Source organism: Trachurus trachurus, assembly GCF_905171665.1.
Source record: "Trachurus trachurus genome assembly, chromosome: 15".
NCBI classification, from domain to species: domain Eukaryota; kingdom Metazoa; phylum Chordata; class Actinopteri; order Carangiformes; family Carangidae; genus Trachurus; species Trachurus trachurus.
This window is the reverse complement of record NC_139906.1, coordinates 20,824,615-20,845,915: the sequence shown is the minus strand read 5'-3', so window position 1 is coordinate 20,845,915 and position 21,301 is coordinate 20,824,615. Positions and strand designations below refer to the sequence as shown.

The following is a 21,301-nucleotide window of genomic DNA, read 5'->3' as shown; positions in this document are numbered from 1 at the left end:
CCTGACTCCTGCCTGTGTCAGGTTGAAAAAGGAAATCATTAATATAGCATTAGAGGTTGGCTGTGAACTCATGACTGCCCTGGGCACACACATAAGCATACATGTAGCACTGTTCTCTGCTGCTACACTTTCCCCGAGGTTGAAATGTCATTCTTCACTGTCATTGCATTTCTGCCCCCATTAACTATTGATTATCTCCACTTCAGCATTTCCAGACCTGCTGTGGAAATGGCCCACGTGGCTGGCTACCCCATACTCCACTGATCAGGCAGAACAGAAGTGCCCACCTCCTGGTTTTTACAGTGAGAGGGGGGAGGGTGGTTGGGGGGGATTGTGGTGAAGTCAGCTTCACAGAGGGGGCAGGGGTAAAGCGGGACAGGGGAGTACAAGCAGTGACTGGACTGTACCCTACCTGCCCATTAGCTGTATGCTTGAGTGGACGTCTGGAGTTTAGTCGTTCTTTTTCTGGACCTGTGAGAATTTCTGCCACAGCCTGTGTTGAATATTTACTGTGAGGTTAGGCCAAGTTTTCTTCTGTTTTTCAGGAGAGTACAGAAGGGAAAAGTTTGTTTGGGCAGGAGCTTTGTGCCCTCTGTCATCAACAAACTACATCCACAACACCACCAACCTGTCTGCACAGGACCTTCTTTGTACACCTGCCAAAATCACTATACATCTGTGTGCTGCAAACTTTCAACTGTTGTTGTCTGTATTTCAGCTTCACTGCTGTTTTTACGTTTTTACATGCACATGCTGTTAAGACCACATTTTTCTCAATGGAGAAATACAACCAGAATATTGAGAAAAATCTGTTTGCTTTGCTTTGAGTCTCACACTATGCTGTGTCTAGTCTTTGGGTTTCTACAGGCCAGGCAACTTGGAGAAATGTTCCACAGTTTGTTATGAATTCAGTTATGGATTTTCTGTTTGTCCCATAAAGTGATGTTTCCATGTCTCATTTCTATAGCTATTAATGTGACAGTAGCTTAGTGGCCATACTCCATGGAGAATTGCACAGCCTGTGTTCATGAAACAAGCTATTCTGTAACTTTGTGATGTCACAACAAAGCAATCATCACCTATCAGGTCAATCAATTGGCTCTGATTTGCTGACAACGACCTGTTGTTACTAGAAGTCCAGATAGAAGCCTCAAAGAGGAGATATAAACCACAAATGTATCTTCTTATGGATCGACACGTCCCATAAAACACAGGAGAAGAGTAAAATATGGGACGTTTAACCATTTTGCCAATGTTTTTGGGACTATGGAGATTTTTCTCTGTGAAATTGCTGATGTGAAAAAGCCAGCAATTGTGTAAACAATGCATTTATCCTCAGAGCTGATGTTTGTATATGAGAATTAAGCAAAAAATGCAAGAAATTTCCTTCATCGACAAAATTAGAACAAAACAACAAATCTTCATTCATAAAAAGTCCCATTTATTTCAAAGTCATTTCATCAGCAAATATAACAAATCTGCGTTGTTTGGGGGGAGTAGATCCACACCAGAAACACATGAATAAATCATTCAGTACAGTAATTGCTCAGCGTCCATTTCAGATGCTGAAAGTTGAAGCGCTCCACTCATTTAGGTTGGAGAATAAACAAGAAACACGTCGGTGTACAGGAACAATAAATGAGTTAGTTAGGCCGGTCCCGCTCTACAGGATTAATGTGTAGAGTGAAATCCACTAGAATCCAATGTGGCTTTAGGATAATCCCATCAGAACTGCAACAGTGCAGCGCTACTACAGGACACCCAAGCCTGTTAGCACTGATGAGAGCCTATAGTGAAGGAAAAGGGGGAAAATATGACAGAAGAGTGGAGCAAAAATACTTAACATACTGACTTCTATTGTAAAAGACAAACAAATTACCAGCCTGCTGCCAACAAAGCACCACGTTTTAAAATTCTATTTGCATTCTCTAACAAAAACTGATTGTAAACTAGTTACACAGATAGAAAACTAAGTCATTATTTGCATCATGGAAAACACATCTCGTGGTGTAAGTCTTCATATAAAGCTCTGTGACATGAATCCATTTGAAAAAATATGTTTTTCTAAGATACTAATACAAGCCTGAGTTACCCACATTAATTGTTATGCATGTCCGTGAGATAATGCGCTGAGTTAATATTCACCTCTGCTGCCTGTTTAATTAATGAGGACATGTTTGCTTTGATACGCCCATCCTTTCAGCACGTTTTAATATCCTCCTGATTTATGGAAAACAAGTGCTACACTGGCAAAACTTCCACACACTGGTGTAAGGTGTAGCCTTCATGTTAAATTGACATTTTAATAGTATCTTACCAGTCAGCTACACTGACTAGACTTTAAAAAAAAAGCAGACATCAATACGGAGCAAACTTCTGCCGATCTGATTTTTTGACGCCGGAGGTTGACATTTTTGCGGCATAAGGGGATAAACCCTGTGCTAGGCTGGAAGCGGCTGCTGGGTGGACAGCCAGGACAGGGAGAGTTTTCATGCCAAGAAGACTGGAAACGGGGACGGCGTAGTGTGGGTTTTGGATGGTTGATAAGGTGGAAGGAGAGTGGACGTTAATGGTGGTTGGGGTTGGGTTGGTGGCCGCCAGGACGGCCATAGAGGTAGCAGCAGTGGAGGCAGTGGGAGACTGAGAGAAGCTGATGTTGAGGTCAACTGGGGTCGCTGAGGAAACGGCCTGCATGGTGTATTTAGCCATCTCTAAGCTGCAGGTCGTGATGTTCAGAGGAAGGGAAGGGGAGGGGGGGGGGGGGGGGTTGAGACAGTGAGGGGTTAAAGAGAGGAGAGTGAAAAATGAAACAGGGAAGAATGGGCCAGACAAAGGAGAAGGGAGGTGAAAAAGAGGAGAAAACATAAGAATCAAAGAAGGAATGTGTTAAAAAGCAGAGACAATAAGGATTTTAATGCAGTCAAGAGAACGGAGCAGTGAGATGGAACAAATCCAGCCTCACCCTGAGCACAATAACTCTGCCCTCATACAATAGCTTGGTGTTTGGTTTTCTTATCATCAGGCTGTGATGTGAAGACCTGCTGGACGTGGCTGCCCTGCGTAATGTCTTACCTGGCGTTGATGAGGTACTGGGCCACGCTGATGCTGGCTGGTGAGCCCGTGATCGTGACTTGGCGCATGGCTGAGCCATCAATGGCGCTCGCAATTTTGATGTGAGCTCCAGAGACTTGACGAATCTCATTGATCTTGCTGCCTTGTCTTCCAATTATGCAGCCAATAAACTAGAAGTGGAGAAACATGAATAACAAGACAAGTTCATGTTTCCATGTTTTTTCAGGAATTAGATTTCAAAGCAGCATCTGGTAGGAACTGCCATATTTCTATTGCATTGCATTAAAGCCATGTTACTGAAACAATCCTGTAATTATGAAATCAAATTGAGTGTAATCTGAAGATAGTGTATGCTGCTAGCTTCCTGTTATTGTAAAACTGTTTGTTTTTTTTGTTTTTTTGCTGAAAGTTAAATGAGAAGATTAATGCCACTCTCATGGCTAAAGACTAAATATGAAGTTGCCACCAGCAGGCACTTAGCTTATATTAGCACAAAGACTGGAAATAAGGGGAAATGCTGTAGGTAGCTTTGTATAAAAGTTAACACATCATCTCTCCCTCCTTTAATAGCTTTTACACTTCAGTCTTAGTGCGGATTCAAAAACTGCGTTGCGTTGCATTACGTTACGTTATGCTGAAAACTGCTGGCTCCACCATGATATTTACCATGCAGACATACAGTAGGCTAATCGTGCTATCACTTTATGACAGAGGTTACATAGAAGAATGTGTAATTCTAAATAAATGTAAAACATGCTAATGTGAGTCATATTTATTAAACAAATCTTACGTAAGGCCAAAGTACATTTTTACCTTAGGCTCAAATAGAATAGCTATGTTGATTTCTATAAAGCCTTGGAAACACTTACATGTAGCCTACATATAATTTTTTTGTCTCTTTCAAGCTACAACAAGCTAGTTCCGCCATTGCTAGCACTATGATACTAACATCAAAATAATTTGAGTTAGAGAAACGGTATAAATCTGTCTTTGCAGCTTATTAAGGGAGACACTGATGTCCATAAATTCCATATTACAGCTGTCCTCCTAGAACGTGTTAATGAAGTCAGTGGCATGAGGATTATCAGTGTGAGTTTTAGTGCTGGAGGAACACAAACAATGTGGCACTTACATCATTAGGTATTGCCAGCTCTTGTGAACTTGTGGGGGCAGATGCATCCAATCCTGCAAAGTAGGACAAGGAACGCTAACAACAGTATGGTGCTAATGGCTTCCACTTTCACGGCATGACAAGCTGCCCTACTTTGTCTAGTTTACAACAGATACACTGCTAAATTAGGGACATGAAAATGACATATGGCTGAGAAATCTTCCTACGCTGGATTTGCATATCCTACACACATTCTATACACATTACTATCATAATATGAGCTAGGTTTCCCATTAAAAATTAGCATGTTTCATGAGTTTTATCACACCAGTCCAGTCAATGTAATCATAATGCTGTAATGTTTTGTTCTTAGTTAGTTGTGGTATATGAGTAGATGGGGTGGTTGAGGACAGGGATGGTCTGGCCAAGACAATGTTAGATTTGGAGGAGAAATGCTGCAGAGGTGAAGGATGGGGGTCAAGAGATTAGGATCTGTTTTATTTTGGAAGAGGGAACTGGGGCAAATGGAGCTGAAATTTTGGGAGGATGTGAGAAATTGTGAAAAATGATCAAATATTTACTAAAATGTAAATATTTTCTGTCATTTTTCACATTTCCCTCTCAGACAAGACTCTTGCTTTTCCTTTTGTATTCCCTATCTTGAATCGTACAGTCTGCTTCAATCTGTCACCTACTCTTTTGGATAATGAATATTTCAGTCTCTAACTTCCAAGATTGTTGATAATAAGCTCGTTTGTAGGCTTAACCCTTACAACAACACTATCTTTTCATTAATCTTTTCTCTTTTATTTTATTTCAAACATCAATGTAAAAGACAGCATGTCCTTTATGATGTGTGTAAGAGCCATCTTCTACAAATACCTGTGAGCAAGTCTGAAACAATGGAGACATCCTTGATTCTTTTTGAAGTGACAGGGATGTTTTTATGGTGTGATTCAAAGAGGAGTGAAGACAGAGGGATAGATGGACTTCCCTGGGGAGCCGTGGGTACGTACCAGGGAAGGTAGGGTTGCTCTGCCCAAGGGAAGGGAGGGGGATATGCTGCATAGCCAACTGGTGAAGCTTGGTCAACTGCAGGGTAGGAAGGAAGTTAGAGCTAACCAATCAAACTGGATTATTTCAGAGGAGCTGACAGCTACAATACAGAGCCAACGTGAAGTTCACAAACATCACAGATGGTGTCAGTGTGAAGAGATTCATTTCCTTCAGAAAAACGCATGCCGGCTTCTCGAGCTAGTCATCTGAAAATACAGTCACATCTCTCAGGCTACAGAGCTACAACTGATCATGAACTCTTTTAAGATCTCAGGTTTCATTTCAATCAATGCATGCTGCTACCGTTTGTTAGAGTTAGTAATGTCAACAGATTACTGAAGTTTCATTTTTGCAGAGTAGGGTACACAGAGGGAGTAGTGGTGGCTCGGAGGGAGTGGGCAGGAGTAGGTCAATAGGGCTCACGTCAGTCACTCAAATAAACATACTTACATCTTGATGCGCAAAAGCATACTGCCCTGGAATCGCAAAGGCCTGGACAGAGTGAGAGAAGAGACGTGGTGATGTGACTGAGCGATGCAGACATGCTGAAACATGTCACTTCAAATGTGAGTTCATCACAGAGCGTGAAGAGGAACCTCAGTGCAGTGACTGCATTTCTGAAAACCTAAAATCGCTCTCTTTTCCATAGCTCTGATGTGTATGGATTTGATGGAATTTTTATCTAAATGTCATCTGCTGTTTTTTCCCCCTCTTTGACCATGGCCAGAAATCCAATAACATAAACAGATGTCTGATAGGTCAGAACAGACTGTGCCAAATTCAGGACAGCGGTTAGCCAGCTCATGGAAAACATGAGCTTTAGTCACGACATCTTTCAGATTTCACACTACAGGGGGATTATTAATGTAAATGGCTGTTATTCATATCACTGGCACATTACGGCTTGGCTTGATACTTTTTAATAACATCATTACCTCATCTTTCTGCTCACAACATTACACAGATGTGTCCCTCTAGTGGTGTGACTCTGAGATCCCACACAATAAGGAGCCTATTCAATTGTTATGCCTCTTACTAAAAGGCTAAAATGACATCTTAATAGCCCCTGTGTGTCTACTTACTTGTGCAGGGTGCTGTGGTGCTAATACTGCATGGGCTCCTGCAGGTATGGCCTTGGGACGGTAGGGAATAGTGGCCCCTTTCGGTGGAGACTACAGACACACAGCAAAAAGGAAGAAATATTTTATACACTGCAACAGCTAGGACTCTGGCACTGAGGCATTTTATATGCTTTTTTATGTCATTTGTACAATCTTTTTATATCCCATTCACTGTCAGTGAAACCTTGGACCAAGGAGCCTATTTGCTACAACTGTCAATACACATGTACATAGGAAATTGTAGATTTAGCATTATTTTTAAAATGTATATTGGACAAAGGATGCAGATATAAAGGAACCCATTTTAGTTGTATTTAGTTGTATCCCAACTGGTGCTCAAACATTAGTGTTAATGTAATATCAACATGTACTGACAGGGTTCGGTAAGGGTATTCATGTAACATACATTACATACAAGATACTGTATGTACATACATTTGCTGAAAAGTAACTTTGAACTTCAGATTCAAATCTCAAAATCAAAGTAATGAAAAAACTGTTCAAATAGTTAGCTCCGAGAGATGACAGCTGACAGAGTTAAAGCTCTAAGTGATGGATACCAGGTGGCTGGCTAAATCATTATTCTGCTCAGGTTGAATATCCTAAATGTGCAACTGAATACCTTTAACAATACCCTAAATAAACAAGGCACACATGACACTGAAGTAGAGCTGCTAAATGTGAAGATCTGCTGTCTGACAGTGCTTACCTCCAGCATGACAGAACAGATGTGTCGTACACACTGAGTGATGGCCTGTGGAGTGCCGGAGATTGTGACAGCTCTCTCCGTAGAGTCCGGCAGCATGTCTCCTGCCACCTGAACCTGAGCGCCTGTGGTCTTAACATCGCCAGACAACAGAAGAAACAAAGGCTATTTATTGTCGAAAAGAGCGCACCCTCACCCAAATTGAAATGCTGTTTCAAGCACCCACAAATTACCCCCAAACACATTTTGACATGCAGGGAGCAGCTGCAAGCCAAATAGCAATGTGTGCTCCAATATTTGAAGAGGTGCACACAAATATTGTCCATTCAGTACGAGTATTCAGCCCCCTCTGATCTTTACAGGCATAATCAGTGGGATTTTCATGAGCGGCGACCGAAAAAACACACGCATTTCAACGCAGAGGTGAATACAAAAAGTTTCACCGGAGTGTTTGAAAGTTGAGGTGTCAGCATCCTGCGGAGGACGTTTTCTGTCCTTGCTTGGGTGCAACAAAACAACTTCCTGATAGAAAATTTTAAAGAAATAAAAAGGAAAAGGACACTTACTTCTCTGATCTCTTTGATCTTTGAGCCTCCTTTGCCAATCAGTGAACCACACTGGCTCCCTGGGAAGACCAGACGAAGTGTCACAGGTGGTTTGCTTGTCACATTGCTGTTTGTCATTGCTGCAGTAATGTCCTAAGGGGGGATTCAAAAATATTGTGTTTGTTGAAAGCACAGTCTATAAGAACATCAGCTTTATTTGACAAGTCTTTTTTTTTCTGCAAGACTGGTAAAATGTGCATTCACTGCCCCTCAGACTTCAGACAAGAACTTCAAAAAATTCTTGTGAAAAACAAGTTTTAATAGTGATTTAAAAGTTCATTATTAGATTTCCATGTCTCTTTTGTTTGTAGATCAGGCTTAGGTCCAATATTAATACTGTAAAAGTATCAAAGCCTCAGTCTACATAGAAATTCATACAGCCTGTAATCACAGCTTTAAAAAAAAAAAAGGAGTCCCCAATCTCAGCCTTGCTCCAGCGCAGTTGGACTTTGCACAATTTGGTTTCTGAGCGTTTAGCTGAAATCTGCTATATTTTCATTAGCTAATTCAAAAAACAGTTGAATCCTTGAAACCCCAAATAATTCCTCTTATGAATATCAAAACTTTATATAAAACATCTGAAAATCGTAAAATATGGGACCTTTAACATTGAAGTAGAGTTATTTGTAAATGTGTCTGCTGTACCTCCTCAAACTTCTGAGCGATCATGGAGAAAGCTCTGAAGATGCCCTCTGTGGGTCCTGTGATCGTGACTATTCTCTCAGGAGACGATCCCTCTGATATGTTGATGCGAGCGCCACTCTGGAAACACACACCCACAATATTTCCAGCTTTGATTGGTTGTAATTGATCTGCCAGAGCACATTAAATTCTATATGATTCCATATTACGGACGCCAAAGTGAATTCTCACCTCCTCTCTCATCTTCTTTACTGTTTCTCCTTTCTGGAACCATGTAAGAAATGATAAAACAAGGGGCTTGATTAGGTTTATGAGGAGAGGAAAAGTAGACAACCAGAAGAAAAGCAGACGTGAATAAATAAATTCTGATGGATCGTAAAATTAATCTACCTTCCCAATTATGCTGCCGACTTCCTGTGAATGAAAAGATAACAACGCATGAACACACAAGTGGCAACACACAAGATTTTCGGTTAGCAGCTCTTCACATTTAGAACAGGATGTAATCCTTTTAACAGCAACGGCATGCTATTACCAGATGATTAGGCTATTACTACAAATACCACATCTGTCAATTACCTTTCCATGCATTAGCAGCCTCAGCGTCAGTGTAACGTTGAGACTCGTATCTGTAGCCATTTCCTCCTTGTCAGACATCCTCTCTGTTCTCCGAGCTTTTACAGTAAACACTCTGCAAAGAGAAAGAAATCGTTTTAGACAGGTCCCTGTGCATTATAAGTGGTTTTCCTGTAGTTCAGGTGGTTACGGATATTATCTGTAAAGCTGAAGAGGTGTTCTCCACAAGATCTAAGAGTGTTTTAATGAATTTTATGATGAAGCCAAGCCTTACGTGTGGAAAGCATTTCATTCAAAAGTTTAAATAAACTTGCGGCCTTATCTTTGACATGCTAAGTGCTCTTCTTCTGTATTTTACAGTCATACCACGGTGAATGTTAAATGTATCATTTCCCATGCTCAATGTGACTTCCCTGGGAAACAGCTACCAGACACTGCAAGTGTAAAAGCTTTCATGTGAGCAGGCATCATCATTGTTAAATCAGTCTGCTGCTGCAGCGGCGGCGATAAAAGAGATCTCTATTTGAAAATGTTATGGATCATTACTTTAAGTATGGAAAATGTAAAGTGGAAAATACTGCAAAGTTGGAACAGTGGCTTTTATGCTGCTAAAAGGAGCCGATTGTCTTTTTTTTAAATATTATTAAAGAATTTATCAGTGGGCTGATGCTGTCTGAAGAGTTGTAGACCATTGTTGTTTGTCTTCTGATCGTGTGCTTGTGAGCGGGGGAAGATAAGCCTATCAGTAGGTGCAATCTTCACATGGGACGGTGTCTTTAGTTCCGGCTAAATACAAGTTGTGTGACTCCCTCGGATTAGATAAGATACTAAGGAAGCCACTGGTGCCGTGGAGGCCTGAAGATCAAGTGATGTGTGTGTGACTGTCTCTTAATATCTCAGCACACCACACAATGTCGGCTCTGTTGTGGCCGCGTATCCAATTGGTCGTATTTGCAGAACATAAAAAGGCTATGCAGCTGCACCATATAATAGACAACGGGGCCTATGGAGTTTAAATATAAAGGACCAAGGTTACCTTGTTTATATTCGATCATCATGATTCTGATTATGCTTTTACCATTTATTACATAGCCTACAGTGCAGTTTATCAAAGGGCTCTTTGGATTTTGGACCAACTGAGCAGCTGACCATGTTGGCTCCATGCAAATGGTAAATTTACTTTCTGAAACCTTGGCCAACCTATATGTCAAAGGGAGGAGGGACCATGGTGGCGGATCACCATTGGTGAGTGTGTGTGACGTATTTCCAGTTAATCCAGAGTTTAATTCAATCCAACTCCAGGGTTTTAATGCTATGACATATTTTATTATCAGCATTGTGGGAAATACACTCATCCCCTCCGTGGGGGGGAGTTAGACAAAAAGATACCAATCTCATAAAGAATGGAGCTAAAGGCAGCCAGTTAGCTTAGCTTAGCATAAAGGCTAGTGACAGAGGGAAAGATGTAAAAACACTCATAGCCTATTTCACAAAATTTCGAACTAATGCATGACCTTTGACCCTCCCACATACCCCAGCTTCCATACTCACACAAATCAATAAATAAAAAACTCTCTGCCGCCATTCCACACGAAAGACCAAAAATGAGTGAATTTGCCTCCAGAATGCTAACTCTGATAATAGGACAATTGTCAGTAGCTATCGCATGACATGTGGCAGCATCTCATGGGTAAATAAAACATGGCTTCCCATCAACTGAGTTTACAATAAGAGATTGTTCTAGCACATTCCAGTGTTGATAATACCAGACTGAGCTGAAGGACTTAATCCAGACAATATTGTGAATAAGTGGAGAGTGTCTCTCCGCTAACAAGACCCACAGCTATTCTTTTCCCCGTGTATCATTATAAAGTTACAGTGAGTACATCAAATAAACAGAAACATCTCTGTCTAATCCTATAGGCCAGGATTTGTTTAGTTAATGCTAAGACCCTTTTGACCTATTTCTGTCACCTCTAGCATGTCAGCGCCCACTCAAGACTTCCGAACAAAACACTGGTGCACAACAGCACCCACAGAGTGCACATGATAAAACAGATAATCTACAGGAACCCAGCTCCCACAGCACTGACAGGCAGCAATGTGTTTCAGACAATAAAAAAACAGGGCATTAATCCTTGAGGGAACTGGGGAACAATGTCTAAGTGGATTACTTGAGGAGTTTCATTTGAAAATATATTCAAATTTGAGGCACAAAGAATTTCTAACCTACTGAGGATTATTGTATTTTACATTATTACATACAATAGTGCTTAAAGAGCAATGAATTTCAACAGACATTAATTTAAGAAAATCTATATATATATTGCCAAATATTTTATATTTGACATAAAGAAAAAAATGTAATTGCCTCTCAAATCTAAACTAATGTTCTATCCATATGTATTTATTTATTTAATTCTATTTATAGCTATTTGTAAGCCTAAGCAGCACATATTAGACTATAAGCATGGGGCCTTGCAGCATGGCATTCCTCCCTCAACACAAGGGTTACAGTATTGGAGATTCATCACATGTCTGGTTTAATGCAATATTAATTCTAGCCCAACCGATCTCTGAATTTACGAGCGCAACAAAATGCATTTACTACACTGCTGAAAAACAACCAGATCAAATGAACTCAACCTAATGGGAGTCAGGAGTGGTTTATTAAAACAGAGCCTCACCTAGTTCAGCTCCCTTTAAGCGTAGAGAAGCAAACAAGAAAGTTGTATTAAAAGTTACACTTGAACTTCCCAACTGGCTAAACCCCAACATTTCTGCAGTCCTGTATAGCAACAGAGTGGACAGAAGCTGACCAGTCTGACCCATCTCTTTCTTAGCGAAAGGCCCGTAATGCATGTTTAGTATGAAGTACTGACCTTATATGCAGAAGACTTGCTCCTCTTCTTTATTTCTGATATATCCAAAATGAACAGCCTTTTACTTTGTGGTCCGTCTTCAATGTTTGCCCCCTTTGTTAGTGATCCACGGAGTGGACAGATGGCTCCCTGTGCCCTCAGACTGGCTGGAGCGGAGGCTGGCTTTGCTATTAGTCCCTCAGCTTAGCCCAAGATAAGCCCCTACGCAGGGCAAGTGAACCCGCATCTCTTGCCTAATTCTCCCTGTCACAGCCACCAAAGAGGTGTTCCTCCGCACGGAGATCCACGAGCTGGAGAGGCCTGAGGGCAGGGCAGAGAGGCACTTTGCCTGGACACTGTCCAGCAGAGATAGAGCAAGCTACAGTTACAGCCACCAACACAACAGAAAAAACCGGGAAGGTCTAGCCTTTTGCAGTCATCAGAAACACACACGGAGACACTGAAGGGGAGCTTTGTTAACCAATGTTGCTCTGTGACTAACAACTCTGCATGACTGCTGTGTTCTTCATTAGATTTTCAGAGAGCTTCCTGCCTGCACAGGGCCGGATTTTCTCTAAAAATAAATCGCCCTGTATGAAATCGGTGCTTTGTACAAGGAACCCGACTAATTGAGGGCTGGGAAGGACAATGTGGCGTTTGAGTTATTTAGTGATGTTAAACACAATGTCTTCGTGGGGTGCTTCTCCCCCCCCTCCCCTCACAGCCTCAGCCCTCCCCCACACCAAGCCCTTCTGCCCTCGTAATGAGGCCATACTGGATACAATACAGCCCTTCTGCACTGAAAAATGTATTCAGCTGAGCTTCGAAATTGTGAAGGAAATGAATCAGTGAAGCATAAGTGGCATATTTAATTACTATTCAGTGCGTTGCACGGAGACAATGATGGCTGCTGTGAGCCTCATGGCTGTCTATCAGACATCTAAGCAGCCGGCCACATTACATTCACATCTCAACAACAATTTCAATACAACTCCCAAGTTTTATTTATGTGACTTAGATGGCTGGATGTCTTCATGAAAACAGACAGATGAGGGTAATCCCTTTAAGTGTGGGTATTCTTCATCTTTAAAGAGATTTTTCAGGGTTAAGACTGGGTCGCGTTAGGATTTGAGGTGATGGAATAAAGGTCAATAAAAGTTCATAAAAGTATAATGAAACTTCTACAACAGTGTGTCTTTCTGTGTCCTACATGCAAACAGAGTCAGAAGAAGCATGACAAAGCCGTTGGGGACATGGTATCTGACCAGTGTGTGACTGTTGTTGTGTCTCTGCTTTCAGAGCTGATGAGATGATCATGCGTTTTATGCCAATCACTTGTGACTAATTTTCCCTCCTTCACATAGTCTGTATGTCGATGAGATTAAAGCGTCAAGGATGATATGTAATGGGATAACTGAGACTGGTTGGTGTAATCAGCTACTGTTACTGTTCATAGGGTAGATTTCAAATTAGCCGCATCCTAAATGAGTTATAATTATTTACCCAATTTTAAAGAGTGGTAAATGTAAAATTCAAGTGTATACTCGTGCTTTTTTCATCATTATCTGATTATGTCTTAAATAACACAGCAGGCCTAGCAGCTTGACATTAAGTAACCATTATACTGGAATAATGTGAACTAATCAATATTTTTAATAAGATGTTGAACAATACCCATACTAATTTAGACTTCTCCTCGGTGTACCTTGTGTGTCAATGAGGATAAATGTGGATTACAAGTAGAGGGGGTTGCTGTGTGATGTGATCACTGAGGCTTGATGATGTAGTTACAGCAGGTTCGGAAACACAACCTAGATGAAAGGTTATATTTGCAAACGCTTTATTGTTATAATAATAATTTGTTTCTTTAATCCCCAGCTGCTGTTAGCTTTTAATGTCTCTCAGACTTCTGTAGACACCACCCCCTCCCTTTTTTCTAACTTCACAGGGTTTCAGTATGATTTCAATGGTAACTTAAAGCATTGAATGTGAATTAATGAATTAGCCTAGTTAATGATGAAGTACATTCTTTAACCTACTTACTTACTCTGGGACCAGGAGCAGCGGTTTTAAAATGAGGACCACTGAAACGTTCATGTTGGTATAATTACTTGGAATGTTGAATTTTGAGTTCAACTAGCCTACATTGACATGACAAAACCAATATAGAATACTATACATAGCAATAGATTACATTTACAAACACAGTGTGTAAGTCTATCAGTATTTAGTATAGATTATATTAATAGTAGCCTACATTATATGGGTCACATTTCCACTAATCAATTTTGCAACTTTGCAAACTCTGTATGAGTTTTCATCTGGAGTGGTCATATGTGTATTGCTAAAGATCACAACTAGACTGAATACATAGGTGCAGCACAGTAGGCTATCAGGAATAAATAAATAATATTACCAATATTTGCATTTTTATCAACATGTCCACAGCCTCAGGAAGAGTGAAATAATTCTTCATAGTGTGGTGGCCCGAGGGCTCAAGTATGCAATTTGACAACACATGAACCTGAAAAAAAAGTGTTTTCAGGGACACAAAATTGACGGAGCCAACTGGGGCTGTTAGTGGTGTTTTAAAATAAGTTCAGTTTGTTTGGTTTATCATAACGTCGATATTAGCTACATATGCACGGTTAGCTTAGCATTAGTTTTTAGCATGGTCCGTAACGTTAGCTGTTTTTTATGTTCCTGTGTTGAGCTGTCAAAGTGATGACTTTCCTGACTTTATAGCACCTTTCTGTCTGTCTTTTTACTGGAAAAGGTTATATTGCGTTGAATTGAACCCTCTGGGCCACCGTAGATTACTAATATTTAAAATAACTTTAGCCAGCTAGCTTGACAGCAGGGGGAGACAAGATAACACTGGCACTAACTTGTCACATGACTGTAACGCTTTAACTTTAGCAGCAGAGTTTGGACTATTGAGCAACAGACTCTGTGGTTTCCTCCCAGCTGAGAGTCACTCACCGACAGAGACTTTAGTTACAACCTCTCCTGTCAACACGGCTGTGTGACCGCCCCCTCCTCCAGACGGACCGGGGACTAGTAGACTCAAACTCGGACCCAGCAACATGTCAATGAGGACTTCACGGTGCTGTGTGTGTGTCTATGCGTGTGTGTCTCTGTGTTGAAATGTCTGTAGGAGCAGCAGTCCCGCGGTGTGCGCTGTGATCGATGGACTTCCAAACACTGTGCACTTTTGAAAGTTTCCAGCAGGTCTGGAGTCAGTACGGCTACGGGGCGGACCTGGAGGAAGTGATCCGGCAAGAGTTCACACGGATTAAAGGTAACGATTGTGAACATCCCAGAGCACACAGTGACAGGACAGGACCGCTGACAGCTGCTGTAATGGCTGCTCTCTCTCTCTCTCTCTTCTGTTTTTATTTATACTGTAAACAGGAATAACATATCTGGATCATGCGGGAACTACTCTGTTCCCAGAGTGTCTGGTCAGGGACTACAGCTTGGACATCTCAAGGAACGTTTATGGTGAGAGAAGAGTCATATTAAGTGTTATTTTATGTGCCCTCTTAATTTTCATTTAGCCATTAAATTGAGAGCATTTTAATAAGTCTTGTTATTGCCCCCTGTAGGAAACCCTCACAGCCATAACCCCAGCAGTCGACTGACACATGACACCATAGAGAGGGTCAGATACAGGTAAAGTCCATTCATGGCTTCGTGATGGGCCCTGTGAGTACTTTGAATGGTACTTTGATGGTTTGAATGTGTAAAAAAACGGAACATTTTCTTACAGGGTATTGCAGCATTTTAACGCCCCCCCTGAGGAGTACTCTGTTATTTTCACTTCTGGATGTACAGCCGCTCTCAAATTAGTGGCCGAGAGCTTTCCCTGGAGGCGGCGGACTGAAGGCGAGGAGGGGAGCCACTTCTGCTATCTCACTGACTGCCATACCTCTGTAGTCGGCATAAGAGGGCTGACTTCTAGCCGAGGAGTGGTCGCGCTGCCTGTCTCCCCGCAGGAGGTGGAAAGCAGGGCAAAGGATGTGGCTGGGGGTGGAGATGTTATTTGCCATACACCGCATCTCTTCTGCTACCCGGCGCAGAGCAACTTCTCTGGGAGGAAGTATCCCCTTAGCCATGTGAGAGGCATCCAGGCGAGACGCCTTTACCCAGCATGTGACCGCAGAGGCCGCTGGCTCGTGCTGCTGGATGCTGCCTCTCATGTCAGCTGCTCCCCTTTAAACCTACAGGACTGCCCCGCTGATTTCATTCCCATCTCCTTCTACAAGATGTTTGGCTTCCCTACAGGGCTGGGGGCCCTTCTTGTCCGGAACGCCGCAGCAGGCATACTAAAAAAGACTTATTTTGGAGGAGGCACAGCAGCAGCTTACCTTTCTGGGGAAGATTATTATGTGCATTCAGCAAACATTTCTGACAGGTGAAGTACTGTACAAGCCTGCCAAATCCTAGATATTCTCTGAGCTCACAGATGCTTTATAGCTCCTGCAACCTTATTCTAAAAATGCAGTGTTTCCTCTCTCCCTGATACAGATTTGAAGATGGGACTGTCTCTTTCTTGGACATTATTGCTCTAAATCACAGTTTTGATGCTCTTCATAAGATCACAGGTATTTTAACAGCATGCCGATTCATAGAAAAACTTTCAGAACCTCTTTTAGAGTCATAATGCACATGTTGTTTGTAGTGATACGCTGCTTCAGGTGAACATCAACAGCATCCTCATCTTTATCCCTTTCTGCCTTCAGGGGGCATGCACAACATCCAACAGCACACGTTCGGCTTGGCACGCTACACTTACATGCTGCTGTCAAGTCTTTGCCATGGCAACAGGCGACCAGTGGCTCAAATCTACACTGAAGGCCAGTTTGAGAGTCCAGGCACACAGGGGCCAATCCTAAACTTCAATCTCATGGATTCTCATGGACACATAATTGGGTATTCTCAGGTACATTCAAGGACTTATTTCTATTTCACAAGAGTTTCATCACTGCATGTTTATGCATAGGCAGCGCTTTTGAATATTCTGGCAATTACCGTGTTTTCCTCAGGTGGACAGAATGGCCTGTCTCTACAATATTCACGTGCGCACTGGCTGCTTTTGCAACACCGGGGCCTGTCAGTCCTTTCTCGGGCTCACCAATCAGCAGATGAAGAGAAACCTGCAGGTATGAGATCAAGGGATAGGAAAAATGTCAGAGTCTGTTAAGGGCATGGATAGGTAAAATACAAAAATTGTCTCCTCCTCTTCAAGGCCGGCCACGTCTGTGGAGACAGCATCGACCTGGTGGACGGCCAGCCGACCGGATCTGTTCGTGTGTCCTTTGGCTACATGTCGACATTTGAAGACTGTCAAAAGTTCCTGAACTTTGTTGCAGAGTGCTTTGTAGAGAAACCCCTCACAGTGGACCAAGAGAGGCTGCAGATGCTTAAAACAACAATTACGGCACCGCAGGGCTCAAATGAGGATCCTCGTATCAAAAAGACTAATGGAGAAATATGTAAAGTAGATGAGAGGAAACCCACAGCAGCATCACTGAACGGATTTGGGCAGCAAAACCCAAACAGCCACGGGGAGGCTTATACTCTCACCAATATCTACATATATCCCATCAAATCATGTGCAGCATATGAGGTTTGAGCACAACACAACACTATCTCTCCATCTCGGTTCTGTGTCTCTGCCTCTTCTGTTTTGTTCCCTCTCTCTGTTTTGATTTCGACTCTGTGCTGCTCTTCATGCAGGTCCACGACTGGCCAGTGGGACCGCTGGGTTTACTATATGACAGAGGCTGGATGGTGGTGAATGGAAACGGCGTGTGCCTGAGTCAGAAGAGAGAGACACGTTTATGTCTCATTCGCCCACAAGTCCACCTGCCCTCAAACAAATTGCTCCTGCAGGCATCAGGTCAGGCAGTCTGACAGTGGCACACTGAAAATAAAAACACCACTTAACCAAACAAAATTCCAGTCACTCATTTTTTTTTTCCTGCTCTGAATTCTCTTTGTGAAATGATTTTATTTCTGTGGCCCTGCAGGGATGGATACCATTTCTGTTCCCTTGGAAAACAACACTCAAAAGCATCCAAGCTACCGGGTGTGTCAGAGTAAAGTTTGTGGTGACAGGTGAGCCGGCAATGTTAAAACATCTAAAAGTAGCAGCTGCAGGAAATACTGTCACACATATCATTTGTTCCATATTTTTCACACATATCAATGCCTTCTCTCACTCTATTGTTGTTGACACTATATATTTCTACAGTGGATGACTTTATGTGGCCTCGCTCTCTCAATTTCATTGGAATCCTGTTTTTTCTTCTTTTCTTTTCTTTTTACCATTTTAAAATGAAAAAGCAAACAAACAATGACCAAGAAATGACATTAATGTTCTCTGACGGATACCCACATGACGAGTCACAGGAGAAAAAAAAAAACTGTTCATCCAGTGATTCTTGGATTAGATGTCGCACCAAATAGTAAGCAACATCAAACTCAGTAGATTTCCCCCAGGGCCTCCTGAATATAATCCTCCTCCTCCCCACAGGGTGGAAACTGTCGACTGTGGGGATGAGGCTGCATCATGGCTCTCAGACTTCCTTGGACAGCCATGCCGCTTGATAAGACAAAGTCCTTATTTCACCCGAGACAAGAAGAGGCCTAGTGAAGGTATTGTACCTGTTTTGTGGGCTCTTCTTCCTTTTTCCCTGGAGTTCACTGTTTTAGCAATGCAAGGTCAGACTGACACCTTCTATGGCGATGAGGTGACCTTGCCTTCCCTTTCAGTGGCAACTTGGAATTTAGAAATAATCTTTTTCTGCCTTTGCAAGTTACTATTTTGAAAGCCTTGCTTTGTTATGGAGAAGAAAAGGAAAAATTCAGGGTAGAAACTATATCAGGTAGTGTGATATAATATATGACTTACAGCAGCAGTTCCCATCATCCAATGGACCCTTTGTGACTAGAAACTTTAATAATTTAAAAATGCCTACAGCTAATGGCTGAATGGTTACTATAGTAAAACAATGGCTAAAGCATTGCTGAAAGTAATGCTTTGTGGTTACAATAGCGAAAATCAATGAATAAATTGTTGAATTGTGAATTACACTATCTGCCTCGACAGATGGAGTTTGCCAACCATCACTCACCTGTAATTCATGTATGTTAGATTGTGGAACGTTTTGATCAACAATGATAAAATCTACTGAAGTTTTTCTCCATCTGTATTACAGTAGAAACTCAATTTGTAGACTCTTTGGGGAGACACATTGTTCAAATGGGAGATCAGAATGTTTTGCTGAAAACAAATAAATCACTGGAGTAATATAAAGTCTTTCCCTTCTAGCTGCCACCTCCACATCCCTCTCCCTGGTGAATGAGGCTCAGTATCTCATGATCAGCCGTGCCAGCGTGGAGCTCATTCAGAAAGAAATGAGCAGCAGGTTCGAACACATAATGAGTTATTCAAAATCAGCAATGCTCCGGAGAAACACACCAGGATGTGTCGACGCCTGGTCATTTACATTACAGGAAATAATTTACGCAGGGTGGCAAACTAACATGCAATTTCCACATTCCCTTTTCTCAGGCAAGACTATTCTGAGGGCGATCAGCTCCTTGACACACAGAATGTCATTAGCCGCTTCCGAGCCAATTTAGTCATCACTGGAGTAGAACCATTTGAGGAAGATAATTGGTCACACTTGATTATTGGCAACACTCAATTCGTGGTGAGCTGACACTTTGAGATAAATGATGAAATCTTCAGATGCATTAAAAGCGGATTTCTGAAAAATGAATGTGCTCCCTGTGTGATTAACGGAAAGGTGGCAGGTCAGTGTAGAAGGTGCCAGATGGTTGGAGTAGACCAGGAAACTGGGATCAAAACAAAAGAGCCACTGATGTCCCTGTCTGCATACCGCAGTGGGAAGGTCAGTGAAAAACATTTGTGTGTGTGTGTGTGTGTGTGTGTGTGTGTGTGTGTGTGTGTGTGTGTGTGTGTTTGTGTGGTGGTCGAGGTTTGTGATTTGGATGTGGATGAAAAGAACAACCTCTTCTCCTGTTATTCTGTGGATTTTTAGGTGACGTTTGGTGTGTACCTGACCCATCAGCTGCCAGCAGGTTCCCCTACAGCCAGTGTCCTCTCTGTTGGCTCCCTCTTAACGCCAGGCCCAGAGGGTTCTTGAAGTGGTCAGCTGCACCACCATCCATCATTGTATTTATTTTGTCGACATATTTGATGTCGCAATCATTTCTGCATTTTCGTGTCCTAAAGATCATCTGTCCCTGTGGCAGTGTTTCTACCCTGCGCAGTGTTTGTATGGATGAAGTTTGGCGGCCAGCCCTGGTGTCTTTTGTCCTCTCAAGTATCCTTTTTATTCAGATTTTATTCAATCAGAGCCTCTTTTGATGAAAAAATAATTAGATATCTGGATTTCTCTCCCATGGTGATTTTTTTTAAATCTGTGCAGCAAAGTAGAAGTGAAGTATTAATTGCATAACAAAATTATAAAATGAGCATGCTGCTGTTGTTTTAGCCAAAACATGTCAGGCTTGATGCTTTAATCACTGCTCATGTTAACCTCCCAGACAGTTCTCTCACTGTTTTTCCCCATGGAGGTTTATATTGCGCTTTATTTCCGACACCTTACTGTTCCCAGAGATCTGAAACATATTGCTCCCTGTAATAAAAAAAAAAGAGCTACCAGACGCTCAGTGGATGCTCCCAAAGTGACGCATCCTTATAGACATAACGGTTTGCCACTAAACGTAATAATTTGATGTAGGAGACAGATGATGTGTAATTCATCAGAAATAGTGATGTTCGGCATCTTGGTCACCTGAAATTATTATTGTCTGAGTGACGTTGTTGCACATAAAGTATGTGTCTGCTCAAATGATCTGTCAACGTCTGGCAGTAAAATTGGTCATGTATTGCTCACCTATGGTGCATTTATCGAAGGAGTGAAATGAGGTGGCTGCTGTGTACCCCAGTGTGTTGTTGCTGCTAATAGCATGTTGGTCAGTATGTGTGTGTGTGTGACTGTAGTGGAAGTGTGTGTGTCTAAGTCTCCCAGACAAAATCTGAACAAAATACATGGATGGATGACAAATTAAGCGAAGTAAATGCCAATGTTAAGTGGTTTTATGTGGTATTTTGATGATGGTGCTAGACAGCGCTGTCGAACACGTCACTCCAAAATCCCAATTTGGTTGAGATCTGGTGACTTCATAGGCCATCGGATATGATTCATATAATTTTCCTACTCATCAACCTTTTCGGTGACTCATTTGCTCTGGTTGCTCCTTTAATAAGCCACAGCTCTACCTCTTATAAATGCTCAGGCTCTGACACTGGTACAGCAGTCCTCTCACTCTGGCAGTGATTGTTGCTGAGAAGTTTCTAAATGTTTTTAATCTATTATGTACTATGTGTCTTATTTGTTGATTTTTTTTTCTAAATATATATATATGATGTTTGAAAAGAAATATATACATTTTCATGAAATACTTGATTTTAAATAAATACAACTTAATTATAATCACAGCAGAAGGTA

The 21,301-nt window shown here is 41.8% G+C and overlaps 2 protein-coding genes across 4 annotated transcripts; one reads left to right on the top strand and one right to left on the bottom strand.

The window, feature by feature from the left end:
- Positions 1–1,453: 1,453 nt before the first annotated feature.
- On the bottom strand, positions 1,454–14,842 carry LOC310998288 (poly(rC)-binding protein 3). 2 transcript variants are annotated; one of them, XM_083988261.1, is made up of 13 exons: positions 14,733–14,842; positions 8,893–9,004; positions 8,704–8,727; positions 8,545–8,577; positions 8,317–8,433; positions 7,633–7,764; positions 7,070–7,198; positions 6,322–6,411; positions 5,690–5,731; positions 5,200–5,275; positions 4,205–4,257; positions 3,073–3,242; positions 1,454–2,716 (listed from the first exon to the last, which is right to left on the bottom strand). In XM_083988261.1, the coding sequence occupies exons 2-13, from the start codon at positions 8,968–8,970 to the stop codon at positions 2,359–2,361; spliced, it is 1,302 nt and encodes a 433-aa protein (XP_083844387.1). In that variant the 5' UTR covers positions 8,971–9,004; positions 14,733–14,842; the 3' UTR covers positions 1,454–2,358. The 2 variants fall into 2 exon arrangements, with proteins under 2 accessions (XP_083844387.1, XP_083844386.1); XM_083988260.1 differs by lacking the exon at positions 14,733–14,842 and adding an exon at positions 11,772–12,437.
- On the top strand, positions 13,981–21,154 carry mocos (molybdenum cofactor sulfurase). 2 transcript variants are annotated; one of them, XM_083988259.1, is made up of 16 exons: positions 13,981–15,051; positions 15,165–15,254; positions 15,359–15,425; positions 15,523–16,167; positions 16,281–16,357; positions 16,496–16,695; positions 16,799–16,915; positions 17,002–17,382; positions 17,493–17,655; positions 17,786–17,873; positions 18,292–18,413; positions 19,090–19,186; positions 19,333–19,474; positions 19,571–19,675; positions 19,826–19,934; positions 20,020–21,154. In XM_083988259.1, the coding sequence occupies exons 1-15, from the start codon at positions 14,940–14,942 to the stop codon at positions 19,928–19,930; spliced, it is 2,511 nt and encodes an 836-aa protein (XP_083844385.1). In that variant the 5' UTR covers positions 13,981–14,939; the 3' UTR covers positions 19,931–19,934; positions 20,020–21,154. The 2 variants fall into 2 exon arrangements, with proteins under 2 accessions (XP_083844385.1, XP_083844384.1); XM_083988258.1 differs by having other exon boundaries at positions 19,826–21,154.
- Positions 21,155–21,301: the final 147 nt, after the last annotated feature.

Excerpts from the sequence above, each read along its gene's own strand:
- LOC310998288 (XM_083988261.1), bottom strand. The coding sequence starts at position 8,970 with ATGTCTGACAAGGAGGAAATGGCTACAGATACGAGTCTCAACGTTACA. Across the intron at positions 8,728-8,892 it reads GGCTGCTAATGCATGGAAAG|GAAGTCGGCAGCATAATTGG; the intron begins GTAATTGACAGA and ends TTTCATTCACAG. Across the intron at positions 5,732-6,321 it reads CACCACAGCACCCTGCACAA|GCCTTTGCGATTCCAGGGCA; the intron begins GTAAGTAGACAC and ends CACTCTGTCCAG.
- mocos (XM_083988259.1), top strand. The coding sequence starts at position 14,940 with ATGGACTTCCAAACACTGTGCACTTTTGAAAGTTTCCAGCAGGTCTGG. Across the intron at positions 16,168-16,280 it reads TCAGCAAACATTTCTGACAG|ATTTGAAGATGGGACTGTCT; the intron begins GTGAAGTACTGT and ends TCCCTGATACAG. Across the intron at positions 19,676-19,825 it reads CTGCATACCGCAGTGGGAAG|GTGACGTTTGGTGTGTACCT; the intron begins GTCAGTGAAAAA and ends GTGGATTTTTAG.